General features: G+C 41.1%; 2 protein-coding genes across 2 annotated transcripts in view; one reads left to right on the forward strand and one right to left on the reverse strand.

The window, feature by feature from the left end:
* The window catches only part of arhgap44a (Rho GTPase activating protein 44a), a 39070-nt gene extending 24675 nt beyond the window's left edge, over nt 1–14395 (reverse strand). Inside the window, exons 1-3 of the mRNA XM_041062755.1 lie at nt 14267–14395; nt 13215–13323; nt 282–356 (exon numbers count right to left, since the gene is read on the reverse strand). Coding sequence (XP_040918689.1) covers nt 282–334 — 53 coding nt within the window. The 5' untranslated portion in view covers nt 335–356; nt 13215–13323; nt 14267–14395. The remainder of the gene's footprint in view (nt 1–281; nt 357–13214; nt 13324–14266) is intronic.
* hs3st3b1a (heparan sulfate (glucosamine) 3-O-sulfotransferase 3B1a) lies at nt 13764–25706 on the forward strand. The gene is made up of 2 exons (XM_041062756.1): nt 13764–14616; nt 23755–25706. The coding sequence occupies exons 1-2, from the start codon at nt 14123–14125 to the stop codon at nt 24371–24373; spliced, it is 1113 nt and encodes a 370-aa protein (XP_040918690.1). The 5' UTR covers nt 13764–14122; the 3' UTR covers nt 24374–25706.
* The last annotated feature ends 475 nt before the right edge of the window (nt 25707–26181 follow it).

Below are 26181 nucleotides of genomic sequence, written 5' to 3' on the forward strand. Positions count from 1 at the left end.
TACTGGGGCAATGCGCCTACACGCTGCATATGCGGTAGCTTCTTCCAGTGGACATTACGCATAGGAGCACTAAAGGCGTTTTGAACATGGGGTATTCTTTTGTTCCTCTGATTTAGTCCAACTGCACTGATCATTGACCATTCCCTGTGTTCAGCCTAATAACATATAACATTTATAATATTTGCATAGATATGATTCACGTCCAATTGGAGCAATACGGGGGGTTTCTCTTCTCTTTGACTTGGCCCGGCGAGAATAGTGCAGGCAAAGGGTTTACTTACCTTCCCACCGTTTGGTTGGCGAGCTGTCGCATCCGATTGAACTGCTTCTTCATCTTGAATTTTCTGCGTTAACACCTACAGAGGGAAATATTCCGCATTATTTCTCTCAATATAAGGCTCCGTGCTCCACAGCGGCGCAAGACAAAATCCAGACTGTCATGTTTTCCTTCCCTCATTGCAATCTGCCAACGCCGAAAACTTATTCCACGTTTACAATAAGTTTTCCTTTTTTTTTCAAAAATTTTTTTTCGAATATTATTTTTAAAATCTACATTCGCCCCATTGCCTGCGCAGGGATGCTGGACCAATTCACCGCGGGCACTCAGGCAGAGAGCGACAGCAGTGACAAGTAGCGGCTGCGCAGCAATGCAGTGTGGGAAATGTAGTAAATCAAGGCTGAGTCTCAATAAAGAGTCCAATCTTGCCGGCTCCCAGAGGGCTATGAGGCGTGATTAAAAAGTCACATACACTAATACGTGTTAATGTGTGTTGAAGTACATTTTATTAGTCTACATTTCAGCAGTTGGCTACAGCAATAGATTGAGAGTAAAATGTTGCTCAAATCCTGAAACACTTACTACAAAAATTATGACCCAGTGTTTGGGGAAACACAATTAGCCTACAGCTGAATCTGGAGGGGGAGGTTACATTCTCATAAATTAAAGTTATTATCATAATTGATCATTATGTGGGATATAACCAAAAAGATATGTTTACTACATTATTTTAAAAGGTGGGGGCGTTACCGTGTACACAAAGACGGCACTAAGTGCCCACAAAAACCTTCACCGATGTGAATCAGCCTGGTTAACATCGCCATCTAGTGTCCTTTATGTGCCAATGCAACTAAAAATGAGTGGTATCGCCTCATTCTTAACTTATAACATTAACGAACGAATTAAAAAAAATAATGTTGTCGTTATTGTCTTCAAAACTTGATTGTTAATTATAACAAAAATGTTAATGAGGTTTTGAAATGCAGGATGTAATCATTTTACACTGGTGTATGTATGTCGCCAAAAGTTTGCTGTATGAATGGGATTTTATCTTTTATTTCATATGTTCATTTTGTGAAAGTTAAAAGTGATGGTACTATAAGTTCTGACTGGGTTGTGATGATTTTTTTTTTTTTTTTTTTTTTTTTTTGGAGTCTGTGCTGCTTTTCTGCTGACTGTCCAGAAGGGAGCAGTCTTATCTTATAAACCACTTCAGTCATCTTCAGTGTTCAGCACTTCACTGTGAAGCATCAGCTTCAGCGTCATGACTGTTTATTCAGGATGTGTGTCTACATGCAATGTGTTCAAACACAAATGACATGCAGCATAACATGTTATGACTAGTTGTGCTTGTCTTAGTGGTTTATCTGCTGAGCTCATCAAAGTATTTTTAAAAATTGAAATCATAAGGAATATTAATTTGTCACATGGCAAATGCTGCTATAACTACGATAGAGGAAAGTTTCAAAGTGTAAGAGAAGAACCATTGCTTTCTTGGACACAAGACCTAGGGAGCAATCCGAAGCTTTGCATAGAGCCATGATAACACAAAGTGCTCCTGTCTGTGCTGTGAATTGGACAGAACCATTACAGCCCTCAGTCAGTAGTGATTCCCTCTGTCTGAGTGTCATAAGGCCTTAACAGGCCAACAGGTGGGCTGCACATCGCTGCCACAGGGTTCAGAGGCCTCAGGGAGTAAATGATACAGAGAAATGACTGTTCTCAGCCCTCATTAATCTCCCAAGTTGGAAATTGAGAGGGGCGGGGGATCCTTCAGCCTTGATCTCAACCTTTTGACCTTGTCAGATCATTTGTTTTCATTAGTCCCCACTCAGAGGAACTCGCCAGTCCAAGACCAGACACCTATCCTGCCCCCCTAAAACAGGGAGCTTTTCTGAAAGCATCTCCAGGGGTCCTCTCGACTCCAAACCCAGCCCCCAAAACTAACTGCTCGAGAGAGTCTCTGGGCACTTCTAAATCAGTATGGATGATTCTTCACATCCGGCTGGTCTGTTTCAGACACTCTCTCACCGGTAATCCCTGCACAATGAAAGGCTTGCCCTTGTGCAGGGAAACAGGAAGGGCAAACATAAAGTGAACCTACAAGGGAATTATGAGGTACATTTGAACCCTGAAATATTATTAAAGAGCCCCTAGGTTTTATAAGCTGCAGCATACGTCTCATGAGAGCAAAACAAGGGAAAAATTTGAACGACAATGCTTCATCTGGTCTCCTGCTGTTCCTGTCAGTGCGTGGGATGACTGAGTGTTCTTCCTCTCACTCTAATGCTCCTCTGCTGGGCAGCTGGGGACTAATTGGCTCCCAGTTTGCCTAATGAAGCCTTCTCTCAGGTCGTAACCTCTCCACCTGATGACCCATTGCTGCTACTGATATGCAGGCTGCACTTTGACAGTGACCTGGTCAGATGGATGTCCTGTGGTTCCTTCACTGAGATAGGACTTTACAGTCACTCCTGTACAGCAGTACTTACAAGTCTTGTGCATGCAGTCATTAGATGGGTTAGGTCTTGCTGGAAATAAAACGTTTCTGCATGTTAGCTTTGCTTAAAACAAACAAGGGCAGGGCGTTAGGAAGGATCTAATGGCATGTTATGAGCTCAGGTTAAAAGCTGCCTGGTCAACACAGGGAAGACTAGTGAGACTGCCTTGTACTTCATGCTTGTGTTTTATCTTCAGACACATAGCATCGTATTACCCAGATCAATCAGTCTGGGTGTGAGGGGTGGGATGCTACAAGCCTTTGGTCTGTCTTTAAAGAAAAGTGTGACATATTCATCAGTGAGGTGTGTGCAAGGCAACAGGCAAGCACTGAGAGTCCAACACCCTCTGGCTATCATTCACAGTCCCCCCTTTTTAATTCAGGGAAATTTACTCACTCACTAATTCCACATCTAATATGATCATGATCCTATTGATTACCGATATTACTATTTGAGTCAAACTGCTTATAAAAAGCAGGGAGGTATGCCTTTCTTTGTAGATGATGTTGTTCTTGCCTCTTGAAGAATGGGTGTGGAGAGACAAAGCTCACAATAGGCATTAGCACCAGCTTTTCAGTAAGAATGAGCGCTGAGGCAAGATTTTGTGTTGTAACTTTAAAGGGACGTCTAGGGCCATAATGAACCCCCGGTGAGCCTAGCGCCAGGGCTAATGAAAATGCAGTGACATCTGAGGGGGAAAGATATTACAGGTCTAAACTACGGGGACTGTTTTAACATGCATCAAATGACAGAAAATGATGGTTATCACAAACACCTTTCAGACACTAAATGCAGGTCTGCTGGTGAGTAGGCCTGAAGTTTAGAGACACGAGCTGAGCACTAAAACCTGATGGTATGTTGGACACTCAGCGTCTAGGACTATCCATCTAAGAACCATCAAGAAATTACAATAAAACATGAAACTGCTTTTTTCTCTGAATGAGAAGAAGAAAATGGTTTCAGCACTTTAACAGGACACCTCATGAATTCTATTTATACAGTAAGGTGTGGATGTAAAATTGAGAAGATGGTACTTTCATACCAGCTATCAAGGTGTTATCTTTCACAGCACACCTTTCATCAAGTAGATCTTCAAGGATGCAAACATACTGTAACAGATGATAATTGTAACTGAGGCCTCTGGGGCAATCAGTGGGAAGAATACTTTATAATACCTTTACTATATGAATGAAAATAAAACTGAGATGAAGTCATCAAGAAATATTCATCAAATCGTTGTCATAAATCTGCTGCAGTATACTTTGGGTTGAAGGCTGGAGTATGCTGCCACTTCACCACAAGGCAAGCACAGACAAACCTTCGCATGCACAGAAATCAGTGTGAACTGTTTTACAACCTGTGCGGCTAAAGCTATAACCACGGCACCACTGTGGCGTTTTGTAAAAACAGGTTCATCTTTGGTCAAATCAACTTTACCTGTGTTGCTTTGAAATACAGTGGAAGTGTGATACAAAACTACTCCAGAAAATAAGAGGGAAGCAGAACATGAAATACTAACAGCAAATTAAAGATTTAAAGGAAATTAACAAGGTGCTAACAGCAAAGAAATAGCATGACAGGCACATTTAGAAGCTGTAAAACCATCTTGTTTGACAGATGTGATGATCTGGGGAAGACCATTCTTCTCTCTCATATACATCACTAACATAGTCTAATACAAAATATATATGGGCACCGTGAAGCAGAGTTAACTTTGACCTTTTAACCTTTAGTATTTTAGTCTCGCTAAACTCTTCAACAAGTTAGTTTAATGCCCTGAATGTGAGTTATAACTGCTCCTTCTTTATGGTTTATCAGCCTTTAACACATAAACAGTAAGCAGTTCACAGGAGTGACAGGTATTAGCCTGTGGCAAACTCATTGACGCATTAAGTCTTACGATAATACTAGTTCCTGGCATGCTACTCTCTGCCAGCTCTTTTTGAATACCAATTCAATAACTGTTTGTTGGGGTGTGGTGAGCTCCAGCTGCAGTGTCTTGTGAATGTACTTGTGTTTAGAGACAGTGCATGTATATACATGCAAGCTCACATGTAATAAACAGCGGGTTTTACTTGAAAGAGAGGCTGAATATAGAGCAGCTGTCTCTGCGAAATGACAGCTTTTTCTGTTTGGAGGAGCTCCTTGCCCTTTTCTTAAAATGCAGATCTTAAATTGGTTCATTTTAAACACAAGTTGATACAGTTTTAAAGAGAGAGCAGACGTGGTCATGAGCAATCTTGTGTTTGACATTGAGTTTGAAATGGAAATTTTATCGTACCATTGTTTGTGTATAGTGCATTGTCTGTGTTTTTTCTCATGCCATAAATCCTGTTGTAAGTGGCACTGACTCATGCTACATGCTTGTCCCAATAAAAATAAACGTTAAACAGAAAATAAAATGTATCTGTAAACGTTGGACCATTGTATGTCACTGTGGAGATCTTGCTTTAATGAAGATGGCAAATTATAGGAAAAAGATGAGAAATGAAATGCAAAGATGAAATATTAATGACTCACTGTAACACTAATCTGTGTCTCAACATTAGAAAAATTGATCAGTCTCGGTGAATGTTCTTTTACAAGCTAATGATGTTTGATAGTGTTGTTACTGTATGTGACAGATCGTAGCTGTGAACTCACGATATTGTTGCAGGTGTAGGTTGAACATCTGTTGTACAGAAATGTAGCACAGCAGATCGTTCACACATGCGCACTCAGCCACACACATACAGCACATTTGATATGAAACCAGCACTTGTGGAAACCAAGGCCTTGAGGTAGCCTTGGCATTTTATAGATCTGAAAGACAGATTGAGCTCAGATGGCCCAGGATTTATGACATGAGGCGAGCAACCTGAGGGACAAGCCAACTCCTCCCTGAGCTGGCAGCCACTAGTGATAGAGAGATTTATAGGCAGGATATTACAGCTGATTGCTCATAGACCATGGGAAAGGGAAAATGTGCACATGAGCACAATAATACCGCATCGTTGCAGCCGGCTTGAAAGCGGAATTAGAGCGCTGGATCCCAGAGTACTTGTTCTACCCTAAAGCTTTGGAGACTCAGGTCAAGAATGGCTGTGCCAAACTGAACACCGAAGGGTCCATAAATCAAATGCTCAGAGAGCTCTGAATCCCAGAGTCAAGATCTTGTAATGTATATTTGGCAAAACTGCTCAAAATTTCGATCATGACTTCAGGAAAGTATGTATAACAAAAGTGGTTTATGTGGTTCATGGTATTTGCCCACCCTTAGTGCTGTAGTATGTACAGTAAATTTTCAATGTACTGTCACAACCCTTATGAAATATGTATACACTACATGGGTTTCTAGTGCAGTGTTCTGTTTATCTAATGCTAATGAGCGTGGTTAGCCCTGCAGAGAGAGTTCATAATCTTCAATGCACTGTTTGTATTGGCTTCATAGACTTTCTTTATGCTTTGTTAATATGGGATTAGCATATTATCATTAAAATATTTGTGGACAAAGTACAATAAAGTGAAGTTTCTCTTCTCAGGATTTGTGTTCAAAGGTTTGAACCTAATGTAATAATCAGCCTCTTTTCCTGTTGACACTGGTGTTCAGGAATGTAGGAAGCATCAACGTCAGTGTAGGAACTTCGATGACTGACTGACCTTACTTCCCTCAACCCTGAGCTGAACTCCATTAAGTGCTGCCTGCAGTCTGTAATTTTACCAACAGCCTCTTATCATGTTTGTCTTGTCTCTTCCTCAGGGGGTTGACTGCTTGCCCACAGACCAGCTTTACTTCATTTCAGCTGGCTCTAAATACAGTCAACAAGTATGACAACTGCGTGACTGACTGAAAATACAACTGGAAGACTGAGAAATGACTTTGTACATTTTTAATGAGAGCGGTTCAGGGACAAACAATGTGTATTTGAACTATTTCTGATTTATTAAAGTGGTCTGCCTGGGAATGTCTTGATTTAGTTATTTTTCAATCAGTGCTGTGATTGCATGCTTACAAAAATGCTAACTTCTGAGTTTTGCAACGCTAATTCTGCAAGGATCATTTGCAGTTCACAAGGTATTAGTCACATTTATTTCTGCTAAACACATAAATCTACTCTTCAAATCACAGAGCTTCCACTATTAAATTTTGAGCATTATTTTGACAGTGCTGGGTTTTCATAGCCATAATAGTTCACTGTTTGTCTTATTTTTCTCAAACTCATTCTACTTTCTGAGATAATAGTGCAATAGTTATACGCAATCATTGAAACGTTTTGTCGATTTAACCAAACCACGTTTTAAAATCTGACTGAAATGAAAGAATAAACTGCTCATGAATACACATTTGTGTATTTTAATGTAAACACTTCCCTCAGCTTGGGGTCTTTTGCCCACAACAGCACCCTGTAATACAGGCAGATAGGAGGTCATGTGACTTGAGGTCTTCCCTCCCCTTGAGTGACCTTGTCACATTTTGCCTGTGGTAACAGAGGAGGCCTGGGGCACTGGGACCACACAGCCTTGTCATCTCAGGCCAGATCAAAGGGGGCCCTGCTCTTGTCTGACAAGAGCCAATGCCCTCAATGAAGGCTCTGGTGAGCATGGAGCTAGAGAGCAGGGCTTGATCAACACCATGGGTGGCAAATCTGTGTAGGTTACCCTGCATGAGGCAGTGGTCTCCACCCTCTTCTTCTAACTTTGCCAAGGAGATGCTCAGGATATCTGACGAGGGAAGTGAGATTCATAAAGTATTTGTAATCTGGAAAGATGAGTGAGATGAAACCAAAGTGAAAGAAGAAGCAAGTCAGGAATGTTGAAACAAAAGCCCGGAGAAGCAGAAGAGGTGCAAACGGTGCATAATGTGTCTTCTGAGGACCTCCACCCAGACAGAGCTTCAGCGAGAAATTTTGCTTGGCCGCAGCCCTCTTTTCTTGTGACCTCAGAGTATTGCTGACTTGCACAGTCTCTCCACTGAACAATAAATACTGACTGAGAATAAAGATCAAATTATTAAGTTACAAACCTGAAGTAAATGGTTTATGAAACGATATTACAGTGTGCTCAGCTTTCCTGGTTTTGAGGATGAGAAGATTTACAGTACTTGGAGAAAGCGCAATTAGCAATAAAAGAGTTATTTATATCATTTGGATATTTAACAAAAATAAAATAATTGCACAATGTTTTATGTGTTTATGCGTCATCCTGTGACACATGAGACTCAAAATAACATTTTGACCAACTCATAATTTTCCTGTGTGTGTCCAATTAACCTGCGGTACGTGGTTAAGAAAACTGTCCTCTATTCCTGTTCAATTTAGGAAACGCTTTCCTTGTTTTTCCATCTTAATTCTATAAATGGCTTCACTACTTTGACTCACAACCCTGGCATCTGATCTGCTTTGCTTTCTAAAGGCCACATCGTAAATTCCTGGACCTTGATATTTTCCCTCATTTCCCACAGGACCATAATGATGCAGGGCTCTTTGTTGAAAGCACCTGTTCTCAGCTCGAATAATGGGCTACATTTTCATCCAGGATATACCCCCTAAGGGACGCCCAGCCTCCAAGCCTTAGACTTGAGGGTATCTAGTTGCCGCCATTGCCAGTGAATGTTCTATGCAACCTTTTGAACATTACCAGTCAACATGTGTTCTTTGGCTGGTAGGATCTGTTTTTGGAAATGGTCAAATGGCAAGGCTGTGTTATCTTTTGAAGTTATTATCTGTGTATATTACAATAAAGCTTTGGTTGGGGTTGTGAAAACACACTGAGTGTGAGTGAATGATTTTTTTCTAAATAAGATGTAAACTAAACTGAAGGGGTTAATGAAAGCTACATTGTATTCCTATTCATAATTAAACTCCGTTGGATATCAGAGACATTTCACACTCCAAGCCCATAATTCTCCATTGATAACTAGGCCATGTCCATCAGGGTATGAGCTACTTTGGCAGTGATTATGGTAAATGTCTTTCAAGAGACGTAAGACCTGAAGCATAAGTCACTCTAACTGGCAGCTGTATAATATGATTTGCTTCTCTCTCCAAATGACACTTGCTGTTTACTGATATTTTTAAAGCTACTCAGCTGAGTATCGTGTATTTAGTTATGCTGCAGAACCTTGATCAATTGATGACTATGAATCCATATGGTGGTACAAGACAGAATAACGAAAAAAATAAATGCAAAACGAGACTTAAATTGACTGAATTGTCTTTCTGGGGCATTAACTAACTGTAACTGTCACCCTCATGCTCTGAGATTAACCACATTTACAGACTTGCTTAACAGGACAGAATTATTTGGCTGAACAGTGCAGAGTTTGTTGCGCATATGTTTTTGTGAAATTAAAATAGACCTGATAATGAGGTGACAAAGTTGTATCATACCTGACGCTGCAACCTTGACGATAAACTTGTGAACCATATGGATAATGTGAAGGAGAACCAGACAACTCCTCTGAGTAAGGTAACACACAACTTGCTTTCATGCTTTTGAAACAACTTAAATAACCTTAATATTTGACTGGAACAAATCAGCGCAACAAAAAGTTATGGTCTGCATACAGTGCTAAGAAACTTCCTTAAAGGGTAAAGGGATGGTAAAACAAATAGGCCATGTCAGCATGAGGTAATATTATTAAACCAATGCTACTGCATGTGTTTGGAAAGCTTTCATTTGTCTAACTAGATAAATGCTTTTAAATTGAACTGATGTACCACATCAGAATTGTCATCAGCAGCTTGATGAAAGGAAACAGAGCCCACTTCATGTTTTCAAAGAACTGCAACCGGATGCTGGATGCTTTGATTTCACAAATGCTCATTCATCAGTATGAAAACCAATGCATCTTTATTTTTGTTAATGTAACAGAGCCACTGTTCTACATTCACCTACAATAAAAGAGATAACAGCATAAAGATATTCTTCTGCGAAACTTGGCAGGAACAGCACATCTAAGCCTGCCTGAGCTTTCCAACCTGCCACAGGGTTGCCTCTATGGCCAAGAGGACATCAGTGAAGGATAAGACTTTTTCTATGGGATCAAGGGAGGAAATCTGCTCAAGCTAAGGCTATTCCTTAACAGAAGATAAGATGGTCTCTAGCTCGGCTCCAGAGAATTTATAGACATTTTAAATGGCTTTAGCTAGAGTCGAAGACCTTGCAGGAGGACTTAAGGAGCCAGAGAAGTGTCTTGATCTGCCTCTCAGCTCTCCTAATAACCCTGTCATCAGATTGAAGGCTTTGCGTGTGTAAGACCATCGTCGGTCCTACTGTTGTTTGCGTTTATTTGTTCTTTCTGGGATAAAGCAGCGGATGAGATCATCCATCAGTCCACTTTACCCTCTAATGGGTTCAGATCTCTGACATCTGGAGGTTACTCCAACAGTGACGTTAGCCCAACATGATGTGTGCATTTGACTATACGTTCTACCATAGATTGTAATGACGGTATGCACATGTGCACATACATGCATGCAAAAATACACACAGGGCTCACATGTCCACCTGATTCTCACTTTATTCACACAGCTGCTTGAATGCTGAGATGTGAATTTTGAAAACATGTTGACAAGGTGATAAACAAGCACAGACTGTTAGCGGAATCATTAAAGCTATATTGTGATGGCAGATGTGTGGGACTCCGCATGTCTTTGTCAGGTAGGAAGACAGTTTTAGGATTTCTCCTCCTGGCAATGAAGCAGCAACAGTCTTCTGTGGTGTGAACACTCAAGATGTTAAACTATTCTACATTTAAACTTTTTACACTCACTAAATTGGAAAATGGCACAATGATGGTAGGTTGGCAATACAGTCGAGTTAGATCAGGTTGCACTTGTTCATACTGTAGCTACATGGTACAGTTGATGATACACACTGACGTGCCTGAATACAGTATCAGTGCGTGAGGCTTTACTTAACTGTCTGGCTTTTATGTATGAGGTGAGTGCTGTTTGTGTCATCTGTTTAGGCTGCAGAAGAGGAGTGTGTTAACATGGTTCAGTTAGTGTAATTGCTTTGAGGATGTGTAGAACAAGTCAAGCACGCCCCTTCAGTGTGTCCGGTTTACTTCTCCTGAATCCTTGTGAGATGACATGGGCTGCCCATGTGTGCGCATGAGTGTGTGCACATGAGTGTGTGCACATGTGTGTTTGAGGTATTGTCTCCATGCATCATGAATCATGAAGCATAACAGATGGAACAAATCAGCACAACTCTGGAAAAAGTGTGTGTGTGTGTGTGTGTGTGCGTGCGTGACTGTGCGTGTGCATCCTCCCTCAGGTGCCTTTTGTTCTGACTCTAAGTCTCATCCTTCCATGACTGTGCTCTACTTTGAAGTCTGTCAATCCCCTCCTTGCAGATAAAAATTAAACCATAGAAAAAGGCAAACACAACGCCCAGGCCCCCTGTTTGTAGTGTGTTATAGTGGGAATCATTACAATTAAATTGAAAAATTATGCTTCTAATAATCAATATATAATTGTTTTAACAGTACCTTCATTAAATTCTTATAAGCGATTTAATAGACTTTTATTCATAAATACTTTGCAATATTTATGTGCTGTGTATTATATTCACATATCTTTGGTGCCCAACAGTAGAAAAGTCAGGAACTAGCAGGTGAATGCTAAGTCTGTGAATGTTTCATTTCTGTCAGATGGACAGAAACATGATCCAGCAGGATGACAGTATTACTGTGTCTGCTGTAGGGTTAGGGTTAATTAAGACTTAACATTCAAAGCTGTGTCAGCCGCACACATTCCAGACATAACATTATTTGATCTGTTCAGGAGACTTTGTTAGTCTGGTCATCTGGAGTGCTCCATAGGAGTGTTCCTGTCTGTTTATACTTGGCTAGAACCGACCAAATTTGTCAGAAGAAATCTGGTGATGACTAATACTTTGTTATAAAAAAAGACCAAGTTAGACAAACACATCGTAGCTCTTTGAAAACAGATGTGTAGTAATTTCCTCATAGTTATATTTACAAATAATTTTCTATTGTGAGCTCTGGGCATGGAATAAAGTGTTGTGAATGAATCTGTCAACGATAACAACCGTAAATAGCTCTATCTTGTTCTATTTGCACGACACAGAAAAGAGTTTTGGGGACTTCAGAGTAACTATAAAGATAATACAACTACTCAACCATTCAGCTTCCACCCAGAGAGTTAGTACACAGTGCAAAGACAAACATGGTCTGTACACAGACCAGAAAGGGCAAACCACGATGGTGTAGCTCTAACCAAATCCCTTGACGCACACATTTTTCCAAACAGGTTATCTTGAGCCCATGCACTGTGGAAATACAACTATTAGGATTAGAAAACGCACACACACTCACACCACACACATATATCATATATAGCAGTGTCTGAGAGATGAGATAAGGGGCTTAGATGAAGGGGGCAGGGTTGTCTCTGGTGAAACTCTGACTGACATGGCAGCTCTGGGGTAATCCTGCTAATCCTCTGCTAGCTCAGGGGTGCAGTAGGACTGGAGGCCTTTGACCCTGCACCAAGAGAGGGTGCAAACACACACAGACCAAACTTCCAGTGGCACTTCAGAATTCACACTCACACTTCATCGTGCCTACAAACTTGCAGTGGCTGCACCACCACGCCCTCATAGAGCAAATTATTAACTTTTATGGATCCATAAAATGTGCTGATAACATTTGTTTATGTAGAACTGCATGTCCACATTGTTTGAAATGATTACAAGGGCAATTAGGAAGGATTATGAGGCCAATTAACTCTGACTCACTCGACCATTCCTCTCACAAATACCAGGAAAAGTGTGAAGTTGTTAAAGAAGCAGCTGATCCATGACACATATTTTCAGTTGTGTCATTTGTACCTGGGGTTTTAAAGCTACAATAAATCTGATGTTTTGACATACTCCTCTTGACAACACTACACAGGTAAAAACATGCAATAACATGTAATCACTAGCTATTTAAGAAGCTGAAAATTAGTTAAAAATGTGTTTATGGCACAGATTATCATTGTTTGTGTGAATCAGTTATCCCAATTTTAGTCCCCTACGTTTTATGAAGACCAAGAAACAGGAATCGGTGAAAGCTGTCAAGCTAATTTGAGCATGGCATACTTCTGTATGCTTCTATTTTTGAAAGCATGGAAAGGCTTTTAAAGGCAAAATCTGTGATCCAAATTTCCACCAAAATTCAAAACGTAAGACTGTAGGCTGCTATCTAAACCTAAATTACTCTTTAAACACAGATAAACTAATTGGGGCTCTTGGGGAGTAGGGGATTAAAGTGAAAAGGCCTAAAGAATATAGCCTAAACTTGTGCATTATATGAGATAGAGTGAGACTCAGTGATTTTTAAGTTGTTGTACTGTGACAGGAACAAATGTTTTTTTCTTCGCCTCATGTGCTGCTGATCTAATGTTTATTTCATCATAACTGAAAATAAAAGACACACATTTTACCTCCAAGCTCTCCGATTGTAATGGCATTATAGGCTGTAAGCTCTTCAGGCTGGAAGATTGTTCAAATCCGCAGGCAGTCGTCTGTCCTCCACTTTTGAGACTCTGAGACCTGCGTCAAGGTAGACAAGCAAAGACAGAAAGAAACCGGAATCTTACACAACTTTCAAACAAAAACTGAAGAAATAAAAACTTTTATAATAGTACTTTGTACAGAACAGCACTTTCTTATACAAAATATTGGAATAAATCCGGTCAAGAGTTTTGTATGAAATCACACGAGACAAAAATGTTTCAGTTATACCATCTACACATATACATACCACAAAATCATAGTTGTGATTATATGGATATGACAACAGCATAAAACAAACAGGTTTTTCAGGCAAAGGGGTAAATGACACGATATGTTCCCCTACGAAGCCTGAAATGCATCTACTTTTATTTGCTTACTTTACAACCTGCTCAGCAACCGCTTTACTTTGAAATGATCTACCGGAAGTAAGTTGGCCACATTGCGTGTCTCTTGACGCTCTTGCCTGGTGTAGATAACGTGGTGCTGCGCTGTGAGCGCTCACACGGAGGGCGAGTGATGGGAGACTAACTCAGTCCCTGACAGCGCGTGTCGCTCACCTGGCGAAATTTTCATTCACTGTTTTATTTTTATTTTTGGCTTCAGGTTTTCTTTCCTGTTAAGAATAAAACTATTCATCCTATTCTGCAGGCTGAACTGGAAGTGAGACAGGGGGGTTAACGCGCGCCGCTCAATTCAATATCAATTTTCATACTGGGCAGAATTTGTGATTGGGAAATTGCGCATCGACTGTTCACTACCTGAACCATGGGAGAGGAGTGAGTCGCCTTTGCCAAAATGCCTGTTAACTGGAATATAACTTTTTCACGGCGGTCCTATGGAATATAGTCCGATTTTACACAGTCTACATGTTGTGCCATCATCCCACGTGAAAAACAAACTCTTTGTGTTCTGCATAATGCTGTCCCTTTGGGTGTATATGATTTACTGTTGTGTCGGCTACTGCTCAACTATGCCAAACCTGCCGTACGGCTCGGTGAACAGACACGAAAGCGATGCAGAAGTTGACAATCACGAGTCCTCTTTAGGGGCGTCCAGGGACTTGCTGAATAACGAAAACGATTTGGACAGCAGAGGAGATGAGTGGGATGAAATTAGAGGCGAGGCGAAGGCGTTGGATGATAATGCCATGTCAGGTTTCCTCAATGAGTCGGAAAGTAAAAAGTTGCCCCAGGCCATCATCATCGGGGTGAAGAAAGGAGGGACCCGTGCGCTACTGGAGTTTCTGCGCCTGCATCCAGACATCAGAGCGGTGGGAGCAGAGCCGCACTTCTTCGATCGCAACTACGACAAGGGACTGGAGTGGTACAGGTACATCGCACTGATATTCCTTATCTATTTTAAACACTTCAACCAGAGAGAGAGAGAGAGAGAGAGAGAGAGAGAGAGAGAGAGGGGGAGAGAGAATGGGAGTTAAATGGAAAGCTCCAACCATCATATTCACACATTTTCTCTTTTAAACGTGGGCTCTTTCTGTCGGTATTCAAGCGCTTAGTGGCTTACACAAGATCATCGTAGTTGTGAAGGCCAACTCACGGCTGTGTTTGACTCTGTGAAGTCCAGAATAAAACACAAACATCGCTGTTACTCTTCGGAACAGCGATGCTTCTTTAACTTTAACTTCAACTTTCATACTTTGTTTCCTATGATTTCCATCCAAAAACCACAAGACAGAAGGCTGGAGTAAATATAATAGGCAAAATAAAAAGTAATCGAAATCACTGCACACCATCTTGTTGTGATCATCAAGGCAAACAATTAATATTTACTTTGCTCCCATTAAAGTCTATCCTCTATTAACCTTTATCTGTCTAACGGATACATATGTATGAACGAGTAGTTCGGTTCCATAACATTTTCTGCAACAGTAAGAAGGTAAGAGGTGATACAACAGTAAGAACAGAGGAAGTGAGAAAAATAGAATAACGAGATAGTGAAATTTAGTGAGTTTTTTTTTACTGACAAAAGTAAGTAACATGATCCTGCTGCGAGATTTTCAAGGTTTTAAGAATAAAACAATTCTGACTGAAAAGTAGAATAAGATTTGCTAGTGACGTTTTATCTGTGCTGTGAATTTATATTAATCTATGTCAGTTTATAAAAGGACAGTGAACTCAACTGACCAAAGATTTTTTTTGTTTGTTTTTTGTTATTGATTGCCTTGATTTTAAATGTTTATGAAATCTATTCTCCAGGCCTGAGGCTACTGCAACAACAAAACATGAGTGAAGAACAAACAGAATATATCTGTTAGAGAACACAGTAAACACACTGTAGATACGGCATAATGTTATTAATAGAAATGAAATAGAATCTCAGCCATTGGTTTAGCCACACAATAAAACACTGATAAGGCGATAAGTGTGACCTCAGGTGATAGCATTATGTAACACACCCTACAACTGTTGATGTAGTCAGTATGAAAAGCAAGAGCAGGCCATTTCAACATCTGCATGGCCTTAAAGTTTTACCAACAGCAGGTGCAATCAAACCTGTAATGTCAGTAACACCACAGGTCAAAGTACTCAAACAGAACACAAACAGCACATACACACATTTCTACTGAGACTATAAGTTTCACTTTGACATTTTAGGCAACTCTTCTCAGTCATGTTTATTCACAAAGCACAATTGATTTTGTGCTTGTTTGCATGACCTTCACTCAGTGTTCCTGGAATTTTTATACATCTGTCCTTGGATCTAGACTTTCTGAGGAGGAGGAGGGGCAGGTAGAAAAAGATAAAGCAGAACTTTCATTTAGATTTGACCTGAATTCCATTTACATAAACAGCCTTTAGTTTATGGTTAGGAGTCGGCAAGTTACATCATGCCGTCATTCTTTAACAGCCAGAAGCGTGATTCAAGATTATGAGCTCCAGGGTATTGATTCAGTGGCAATAATTTGTTTTGATCTTCAATCCAAAAGACATCATTGTCAAAAGCAGAGATCAGGGATCTGAGGCTGCTTCCACCGTCAGCGCTGCATAATGTAACATTTATACTGTATTCTCTATCATGGCAACTGTTGTCCTTGTACCACACCTCACATCTCAATATGCAAGCTCTTTCCAATTGACTCAGTTGCAGTTACACAACCTGCCCCTTTTAGTGGAAATAAACCACACACACAAACACAGCATATTCATAGAAATGATTGATCTTTATGTACCAGAGATGTTCCCGGAAATGGTTAGGCACTGAATGCTTTACATCAGAGCAACCACATTGTTAATAAGAGATACTGCTGTTTCAAGTGTCCATTTGGCTGAGCTGAGGGATTAACAGGAAATGTCAAAGGATCTACACACTGTTTCAAAGCTGACTCCTTAAAGCTACAATAGGGGAAGCGAAGCATTGTTCAAAGGACTTCGCGCTTAAGCTCCTTTAAGAATTTCCGGACAGGTTTAGGACATTTTTGGATGATCAGTCTGTGAAGAGTGGTCTTTTGTCCATCTCTACAAACTGAGTAACAAGAACAAATTGAAATCGTCCCATGCTTGAGGATTTTTTTTTTTTTCAGGCAATGCGTGTGGAGAACGAGTAATTCCTAAACGAAGGAGCACCTATCATTAAAGATGCATAAAATGAAATATTACGAAAAGTAGTCAAAGAAGCAATTGCACATAATTGAGACATGCCAGCTTCTTGTTCACAGTGGCAGCTGCATACTAAGCATATAGCAAGGGGATGTGGGAAACCGTTTCATCTTGAGACATGTATAATGAAAGGCTTCTTCTCCCAAAAAGGTGATCAAGCTAATTAAAACAACTTGGCTTGAGTTGTCACAGTGAGAGCACTGAGCCACAGGCTGACCCCATGCACTGGAGCTCCATGACATCAAGGCAACCCTTAATGATCATTTACTGGCGCTCGGAAAAACCTAGGGTGGGTTTATGGTCGAGCACATCGTTGTCGGACGGACGAGTATGTCCACAAAATCCTCTGCTGGTTCAAAAATGAATACTTTCATATGATGTTTGGCGCACCTGTTAAAAAAAATTCATCATGCAAGAAAAACTGAATAAATAAAGCCGACGAAGATGTCCATTGATTTGTTTGCCCATATGTTTCACTTCATTGCTCCAGACTAATGGTGAGCAGTAGCTTGCAGAGAGGAGCAGTCCTCTGGGTGGGCTTATCAGTTCCTGTGGTGGCATTGAGTTGTATCCACACCATTTGTCTGCTGTGATTGGTGTGTCCATCCTGCTGGAGGTCTGCTGTGTCCATCCTGCCGGAGCCCCGCATAGAGGAGAGGCCCCCGCACAGCAGGACACCAACCGCGATACAGCACGTTTTCAGTCATGGGCAGAAAAACAGAAGCAGGCAGACAATTGTGCACACTTACTCACACAGAGCACAGGAGGCAACTCCCAAAAAGCCGTGGGAACAAGCTTCCTCCTTGGCCCCCCTTTCTTTAATACCAGCATACTTCTAACTTCCTCCTAGATGTCTTTTTGTGACAGGTTAAGTGCTCATCTGCTGAATGCACGCTCAAATCAAGGTCTTCTGATTTCCATACAGTAGATGTGAATAAATTCTTGAAATCATGTTTTTTCTCTTGAAGTTCCATATTTAGAACAATGAGAGGACTTCTTACTAACTCACTGAGGGTGTCAGAGAAGACGGCCTAATCCTTCCCAGAGCCCCAGGGAAGCTTAGATGCAGGCCAGTGGCAGATAGAGGGCAGTAAATTTAAAGTGAGTCTTTAGAAAGCGAAACAGTATTATGGAGCTCAATGAAAGGAGATGCTGGAGAACCCCTGAGGTCTGCATTAACCCGGACAATAAAAGAGCAGACAATTAGTGTGAAACATGTTTTCTCTGCCTTCACTTTGTATGCAAATGTGCTCAGAAGGGTGAAAGTGCCCTTTGACGAAGCCCAGCAGGAGTTCATCAGAGAGCGCATTCATTCGAACCTGCCCAAGAAAAGACTCCAACACTATACTTAAGCTTTTTTAGTCTGAAAGTTGACTTTCAGAGATCTCTGTGCGGAAAGTTGCATTTCCCAAGAGAAGGTTCATATGAGTCCACCGGTGGCTTTTTGCTTACTCAACACTTTTGGCTCTTTGCAAGGACACGGGGGAATTCGTGAGAGCGCTCTCGATATAGGTATCTCCCAGCTTAAACTAACGTGTCAGCACATTGACAGGAAAGGAAGGGAAAAGTGCAGTGATAATGAGATGCTGCAAAGCAAGAAGTCACACATGCTTACTGTTGTTTCAAACATTCCTAAAATTTTCTCCATGAACCATAAAACCTTGCTCCTTGAAAACTCCATGTCCCACAAAAGAGCAAATCAGACTAAATCTGACTGTTTCTTCTGATAGGCTAACACAATGCTAGCATTCCTTGAATAAGCCTACTAGATTGTCAGTACTGGTAATGTGTACCTCCCCTCACTTTTCTAGAGATTGAAGATTTAATTTGCTGCAATAACCCCCGGGGTTTTGCTTGAGGCAATTTGTCAGACCGCAGCACTTATTACAGCACTTTGGAAACACTGAAACAAAGCAAGTTCACTCCATTATATCCCCTTGAGTTGTTGACTTCCTCGTCTTTCTCTCTCGTAGTATCTTCAGAGAGAATGTGTTGTTTCCTGCCTCTGTCTTTCTCTCCACTGCAGAGACTCCCTGACAGCAAGTCAGTGCAACTCTAGAAAGCGCCAATCTGCCTCAGCCATCTTTGTTTTGCTTCTTTGAAGTTTTGCTTGCTTTTGCTGATCCTCTCAGACCAGAATGCATCTGTGGGGAATTACCAAATTGTATCGTATTGGGTTCAGGTTAATGGTGCTGCAACTGAGTACTGTATTTCATAAAACTGTTGGACTCACAATGGACAGTTAAAAAAAGGGATCAAAGTTTACCAGAAGTGTGGTACAGGACCTTCAGGTAATCTGCTGATGAGTGCAAAACAGAATCTGACAAAAACAATCAGTGAAACACTGAAACTCACTTTTTAAAAAAAAAAAATTAAAACAGCAGCTAAACCAACAGCTGGCAGCTGTATGTCCATACATAGTGGTACTGATTTTATAATCACTTTTACCTGGAGTGTGATCAACATTCAGTGTGATTGGTTTACATTTTTCCAGCACTACCACCCTGATAAGAAGTGCTCTATAAACAACTGACTGTCAGAATTGTTATGTGTTAATGCAAGGCTGACAGTTGTGTGATGGAAGCCAGAATGGCTCATACCCTGTTCCTCCTCCTCTCTTCAAAATCGGCCTGTCTCCACCAGACAGCCAGGTGGCCTTGAGTTCCGCATACTGACAGTAATAATGGAGGATGGGAAAAAGCCATTCTTATTGTTGTTCAGGAATGCTGTTGAGACACTGAGCGCTGTTCAGTGTCACAGAAGAAGGTCCTGAGTGTAGAGCATGATGACGATGACTTTCACGCGCATGATAAGATTGGCTGCAATGGTCAGAGGGCCCTCCCCTTCCCTAAAGTTGCTCTCCTCTTTGATTTCTGTCTGGAACTTGTCTCACAGTAAATTGGTCTGATTATTCTAAGTGGCTGCATACCACCACCTCTCATCCTGTCTATGAGAAGAGGAATGATTCCCACAGTGGCTCAACCCCTCTCAGAGCTGCAGTGTAAGATCATGATGTTAGATAATGCTGAGGTTTTTTTCTGGAGCAGTCCCTTGTCACAGGGGTCTGAAGAGCTGAAATATAGATGCCAATTAGAGTCAGTCAAGCAGAATACTGCCGGATACAAAAAAAAAAAAAAAAATACAAGTCTTGTTGAAGTTTTCTGCACTGTACTTGTTCCTTACTTTGGTGAACTCATTACTGAGGGCATCATCCAGCAGCCACACACAGCAACGTTGTAAATTCCTTCCTTTGAACTTGCTTCCTGATAACAGTGAATGTAAACAATGCGCCAGCTTTCAAACACCGTCTCCCCAGCAGCCGGGACACACCTCACTGCCCAGCCGACAAAACATAGGCAAATTACACAACACAGCACTCCTGGATTAATATCTGTCTGTAGGTTGTAGTAGGCGTGATTTATCTTGTGCTACTGCTACAGGTAAATGCAAACACAGCAGCTGATCTGGCAGCTGACTTAAAACTTAGGGTTAGGCTTCAGGGTGAGAGGAATCGTCCTATGCGGCCTCCATCCTCCACCTAATCTTCTCTTTACTCCTTCCACCCTTTCCTCTATTGCTTTATCTCATTCTCTTCACTGTCTTCCTCTCTGCCTCCCCCCGTTATCTTCCCAGTCGTGCTGTTCTCTTGCGAGTTTAACAGGACAGGTTAGAGGGCAGAGGATGTTTATATGTAAGTGCAAGCATCAACACAACTTCTACTCTTCCAAGAGCAGACTCTGTGCTTTACAAATCTGAATATGTGTAGTGTTTTTAGCTTTATGAAGTCAAACAGAAATATGCAAAATTCATGAAGGGGCAAAAGTCAGCATGCAGTGGCTCAGTTCTACACAGTGGACTAGCTTTTTCTGTTGTCTTGAAGCTGAATGATGATGCCGCTGCATGGCTGATTGATAGATGAGGATGCACTGAAACCTATTGGTTCCAGGCGACATTGTTTATTAAGCAGAACAAATTGTGAAAGCTTGCTACATCTGCCCCCCTAAGGCAACTCTCCCACTCCCCGCCCATTCAGAGATGTTCTCCCGTGCTCTATCTTCGCTAAGATGAATAATGCATGTCCTTCTCACACAGATTGTTTTGCTTGGGGACTAAGTGGAAAGTTTGATTGGTAGTAAGTTTTTGTGTCCCTTGAGGCCCCAAGACAGGCCTACAGCGCTCCGCTTGTGTGTATCCAAGAGATGCAAAAGATAATTGCAGGGGGGTTCTGATAGAGTTGTTTGTGTCTCTCATACCTATTACCTTGATTAGGTTTGGGGTTTTTCCACTACATACAATGGTGGCTAGGGCTCTTAGGGAGAGAAAAGTGGAATAAATGTGTAAGACCTGGAGCCTCCATAGAAAGGAAGGAAAGAGCAGGTGACATTAGGTGATGAAATTGCACAAGAAAGTGGACACCCTGTATGTTTGTATGGCATTAATGAGGTATGGATGATGCCTACTTTTCCCACAATCACAAGAGCTTTTTCCTAGTGCTCTGCACAGCCAAATCTTGCAGACCATTTTCTGCTCCTTTCCACCACATAAATTTGTAAGATGAAAGCTGTTGGGCTTGGAGAGGAATTTTGAAGCTCCTTGTGCATGCACCAACAGATGGTTGGAAATGATGGTAATCACTTTAATCACATGGCTCCTCTGCTTTCCTGTTGTTCAATGTAGATCAACTGATCACTATCAAAACATGGCAATATTACCAAATACTGTAATAGCTGAAGATTTACATTTTAACTGACTTAACCCCGGGTGATGTATTCTGGGAGCTGATGCTCGTGAATACACAACATTGTATCGCGGCTCACATTTAGCAGAATAAGCGATCTCTGCACACTGCTTCTGTATTCAAGACACTGAGCTCCTTTCCTAAGCTCCCACATAAGAAGTCTTTTTACACATCCAACAGTCAGTAACATACGGGGGCTGGACACAGTAATACACAAACACGGGAACATGCAATAAAAGTTGCGACTATGAAGTTGAACATGTTAAATGATGATGACAAAGTAAGAGAGGAGTTTATATAACTTTGTAACGCCTGATTATGTAGTTTGCTGAATAGTGCTGAGTTACATGGAACTGTGTTTGTGCTGCGCTCACCAAGCGTACCCTTGCGAGGATAGACAGCCAGATAGCATCAAATGACGAATGGGAGGCGACTTTTCATGCTTCACTTGGTCACAGACACACGCTGTCATTTATTCTGTAAAATTGAAATACATCAGAAAAAACAACACAAATCAGTATCCGCACAAAAACGTAAACAACAGTACACATTTTGCGAAGTAAAATGGAGCTAGCACGCAAGCTAAACTAAACAATGCGCAAGTTAGCCGCTAACATAAAATGCTAGAAACACAACACGCTAAACATACCACTTAAAACTACACACATACAATACTCACAGACTGTAGTGGTCACAAGCTGAAGCGTGTGTAAACACATTCACCAACTTTAACAGCGCGACTCTCCGTTACTGTCTTTTCTTGTTCTATCAGGTAACGTACCTGAGCGGAGCGGCAAAGATGCCAGTCACAATATTGATAAAAAGAGCGCTCACTCTGTCGCCGTTTTCAAAACCTAAGAAAGGAACCGAACACTCACTTTGACACAATTTTCATGAACTAAAGAAAAATATATCTTTTACATTTTACATCACTTTTTAACACTTAACACTAATGAATTTTAATATTATTTTAATCTAAAGACAGCACAGTGTTGTTGGGGTGGGCGAATAGGGAGTATTTTCCCATACAATGCTGATGCAACAGCACCTCATATTACTTGAAATATTGCATGAAGTTGCAATATCTCCGTGACATAGTCAAAATGTAACATTTTATATTGAGTTGCATTTGACTGCACTGGAGTTTTTGTTATTGTGTGTGGAAGCAGCTGTTTTTTTTATGTGTTGTTTAATGGATTAACAGTTTACCACTGACTCTCGTTGTGGCAACATATCGCTCTCCCTCCATCTCACTCCAGAGGCACGCCAGCCACCCAGTCAGCCAACAAGGCAGTCAACCACCTTCTAATGCTCCAGCGTGTTTGGCTTAGTCCTAATCCCCCTTGGCTCACTTTAGCCATTATCCAGTCAGGGCTGCAGTTAACAGGCTATATTATGATCAACCAGAGCCATGCAGGGTCAAGAAGAATATGCAGTTATGGGAATAGACGGCTCCAAAGATTTGCATTTTCTCCTAAGGAATGCAAGCCGTCTCCAAATCTTCCCATTTTTCACAAAATCACTGACAAATAGGAGGAAAACGGTGCAGTCATAGTCATATGTCTCGGCATGACATTAAGAAGCATAATACTGCCTATTCATACTTAAACCATCTTTTGTATAATGTAACGAAGGTGTGGAATATTTCAATGTGAGGATTGCGGGGTTTGAAAGAGGATTGAGGTCTTGAGGTAGATTTAATGCAGCAGCAGGAGATGAATGTCTTCCTTTAGGGTTTGTATTCAGAACATGTCATGAACTGTTTATTGTCCTCACACAGTCACGCACGATTGATGGCACTCCTTCTCTACCTACCAGTCCCTGTCACTTTAGGTACACTCACAGACTCTAACGCTGTTAATGTTGCTCACGATGTCTAAAATTGTTGTCTTGATGATGATTGACTTCCTCCTGCCTGACAGTATTTTTAAATCCGCCATGGAGAGACTGTGTCAGAGTTAATCTCATCTTCCTTTATGGGAGCTTTTGTAAGTCACTGGCCTTAAGAAGTGGTGGCATGAGAAAGAAGAACAGAATATGATGGTACAGAATTGTTTTTGTGCCATACAGTGTCTGTAGTGCAAATGTAAATCAGTGTATTTGCTTCCTTTGCAGGGAATTGATGCCCAAGTCATCAGAGGGCCAGTTGACCATGGAAAAGACCCCCAGCTATTACGTCACCAAGGAGGTCCCTGCTCGAATCCACACCATGTCTAAAGACATAAAGCTGATTGTAGTCGTTCGGGATCCTGTCACACGAGCCATCTCAGACTACACCCAGACCCGCTCCAAAAAGCCAGATATCCCCTCTTTCGAGAGCCTGACCTTTAAGAACATGTCAGCAGGTCTGATTGACACCACGTGGAGTGCTGTTCAAATTGGCATGTATGCCAAGCACCTTGAGCGCTGGCTCCAATTCTTCCCAATGGAGCAACTGCTGTTTGTTAGCGGAGAGCGTTTGATTAGCGATCCTGCAGGCGAAATGGCTCGCGTTCAGGACTTTCTTGGGCTCAGGAGGGTGGTCACAGAGAAGCATTTCCACTTTAACCCAGCAAAGGGCTTCCCTTGCCTTAAGAGACCTGAGGGGAACAGCAAGCCACACTGCCTGGGCAAAACCAAAGGCAGGACCCATCCTAACATTGACCCAGAGGTGGTGCAGAGGCTAAGGGACTTTTATAAACCCTTTAATAGCAAGTTTTACCAGATGACTGGTTATGACTTTGGCTGGGACTGAATGAAAACTATGATGACAGACTCATGCTGGTCCCTTGTCTGTTTCAGTTTTTTTTTTGTTTTTTTGTTTTTTTGTGTTTTTTAAATAATTTTATCATTCTGGAGATATTGTTATACAGTGTATGTACAGTATTTGGTGGATATGTAAAAAAGTTCAGAAGTCTATTTTATGATAATTTATTGTTATGATATTAACTCACTAAGCTGCCTAACTGGGTTTATTCATGATCCACCACACATTTTTTGTCCAGTTTTTATTCTCATTACATACGTAAACATTTTTATAAAAGCACAATGTTTTTACGGGTATTACAAGCAGGGTCAGTATCCTTCTTTTGGCTTCATGTGGATAACCACTTCTCTTTCTTTTACTTTCCCAAATGCAGCTTTTGCTTCACCTTAAAGTGAGTGAGATCCAACTTTTCAAACAACTGGTAATATCCCCTTAACATTTGCCTGACCCTCAGAGGTCTGTGGACCCACTTAGTCAGGTCGATACAGGCCTCAGCTGATCCAGTGCCACTTGCCAGGTGGATCAATACAGTAATAGCTCCTAATCATGTCAGTTAGACCTGAGTGATGGCACTGCCTTGATCCCTCTGGCACTGCAATAAAACATGGATCCATTAATGGCAGTAAGTTTATGGTTGACCCTTGAGCCAACTTCAAGTTAATACAATAATATAAATTTCCACTGCAATGTTTTGACTTAACCACTATTTATACTGTTTCTACAAAGGAATGTTGATTAGGATCCAATAGAGGCTCCTGTCACGATACTTTTTGGATGATTTTATCCTTTTTCCAAAAACCTGCTGCACAGGCTTCATAATGCCTGATCCTTTATTGCTCTTTCCAAACCGAAAATGATTCATATGACTCAGTTACATTCAGTGATCTGTACTGAAATGGCACACGAGAATCATTCTGTACTGCTGTTTGTTTGTTTTTTTAAATGACAGGTGACACTTGACGTGTTAATGATGCCCTTATCCAAGATACATTAGCTGATAGAGCAATGGCTACATGAAAATAAGCATTTCTTTTAATATTTTTACTACTACTTTCAGTGGTACCTGAAGAGAATATAAGCCAACCTACCTTCAGCCAATATTTACATTTCATGTATGGTTGAGTTTTATTCAACCTTTTTTACATTCGTCAGCATCTTAACAGACATCATTTCACAATGATGTACTGCGACCCCGCTATTGTAGAGGCACTATTTTGCTGTACACATTGCTTTACAAACATGGAAATGAAGCAGGTTTGACTGAGAAGTTGATTCAAAGGTGCAGTCATGTCATTTTTATGAAGTAAGAAATAAATAAGTTTTACCAAAATCATATAATGAAGTCTCTGCCATCTTTGCGTTAATTGTATTTAAAAAACAAACTGATCAAAAATAATCGTTTCACCTGGTGAATATGCTGAACTTGTGTTACTGTTTAATGCACTACCCCCACCTTATCTCTATAGATTCCTGGTGTACTGCTTCACCATCTTGCACATTATTGCACTAACAGGATAATTAGCGCAGCCCAGTTAACTACTTTTAGCTTTCTCAGCCTCCCGCTGCCACCTATGAGGAGGTTTTGTTGCCATGACCCCCACAAACACATAACAGAGTGTCAGGTTTCTCATGAGGAGGGGAAGTGACATATTATGAAAAACACTGGCATTCCTTTTTGTCCCTGGGTGACACTTAACTCTCCACACTCCACATTATGAAATGAGGTCAGGTTTCAAGCCACTGTTTGACTGTGTTTTTGCTGATGTAAACATAAGGTGCTTTTTCTCTTTTTCTTG

The sequence above is a fragment of the Toxotes jaculatrix genome, chromosome 18 (genome assembly GCF_017976425.1).
Source record: "Toxotes jaculatrix isolate fToxJac2 chromosome 18, fToxJac2.pri, whole genome shotgun sequence".
Taxonomy (NCBI): domain Eukaryota; kingdom Metazoa; phylum Chordata; class Actinopteri; family Toxotidae; genus Toxotes; species Toxotes jaculatrix.

Coding starts and splice junctions, on each gene's coding strand:
- hs3st3b1a (XM_041062756.1), top strand. CDS start 14,123: ATGGAATATAGTCCGATTTTACACAGTCTACATGTTGTGCCATCATCC. Junction 14,617..23,754: donor AAGGGACTGGAGTGGTACAG/GTACATCGCACT, acceptor CTTCCTTTGCAG/GGAATTGATGCCCAAGTCAT.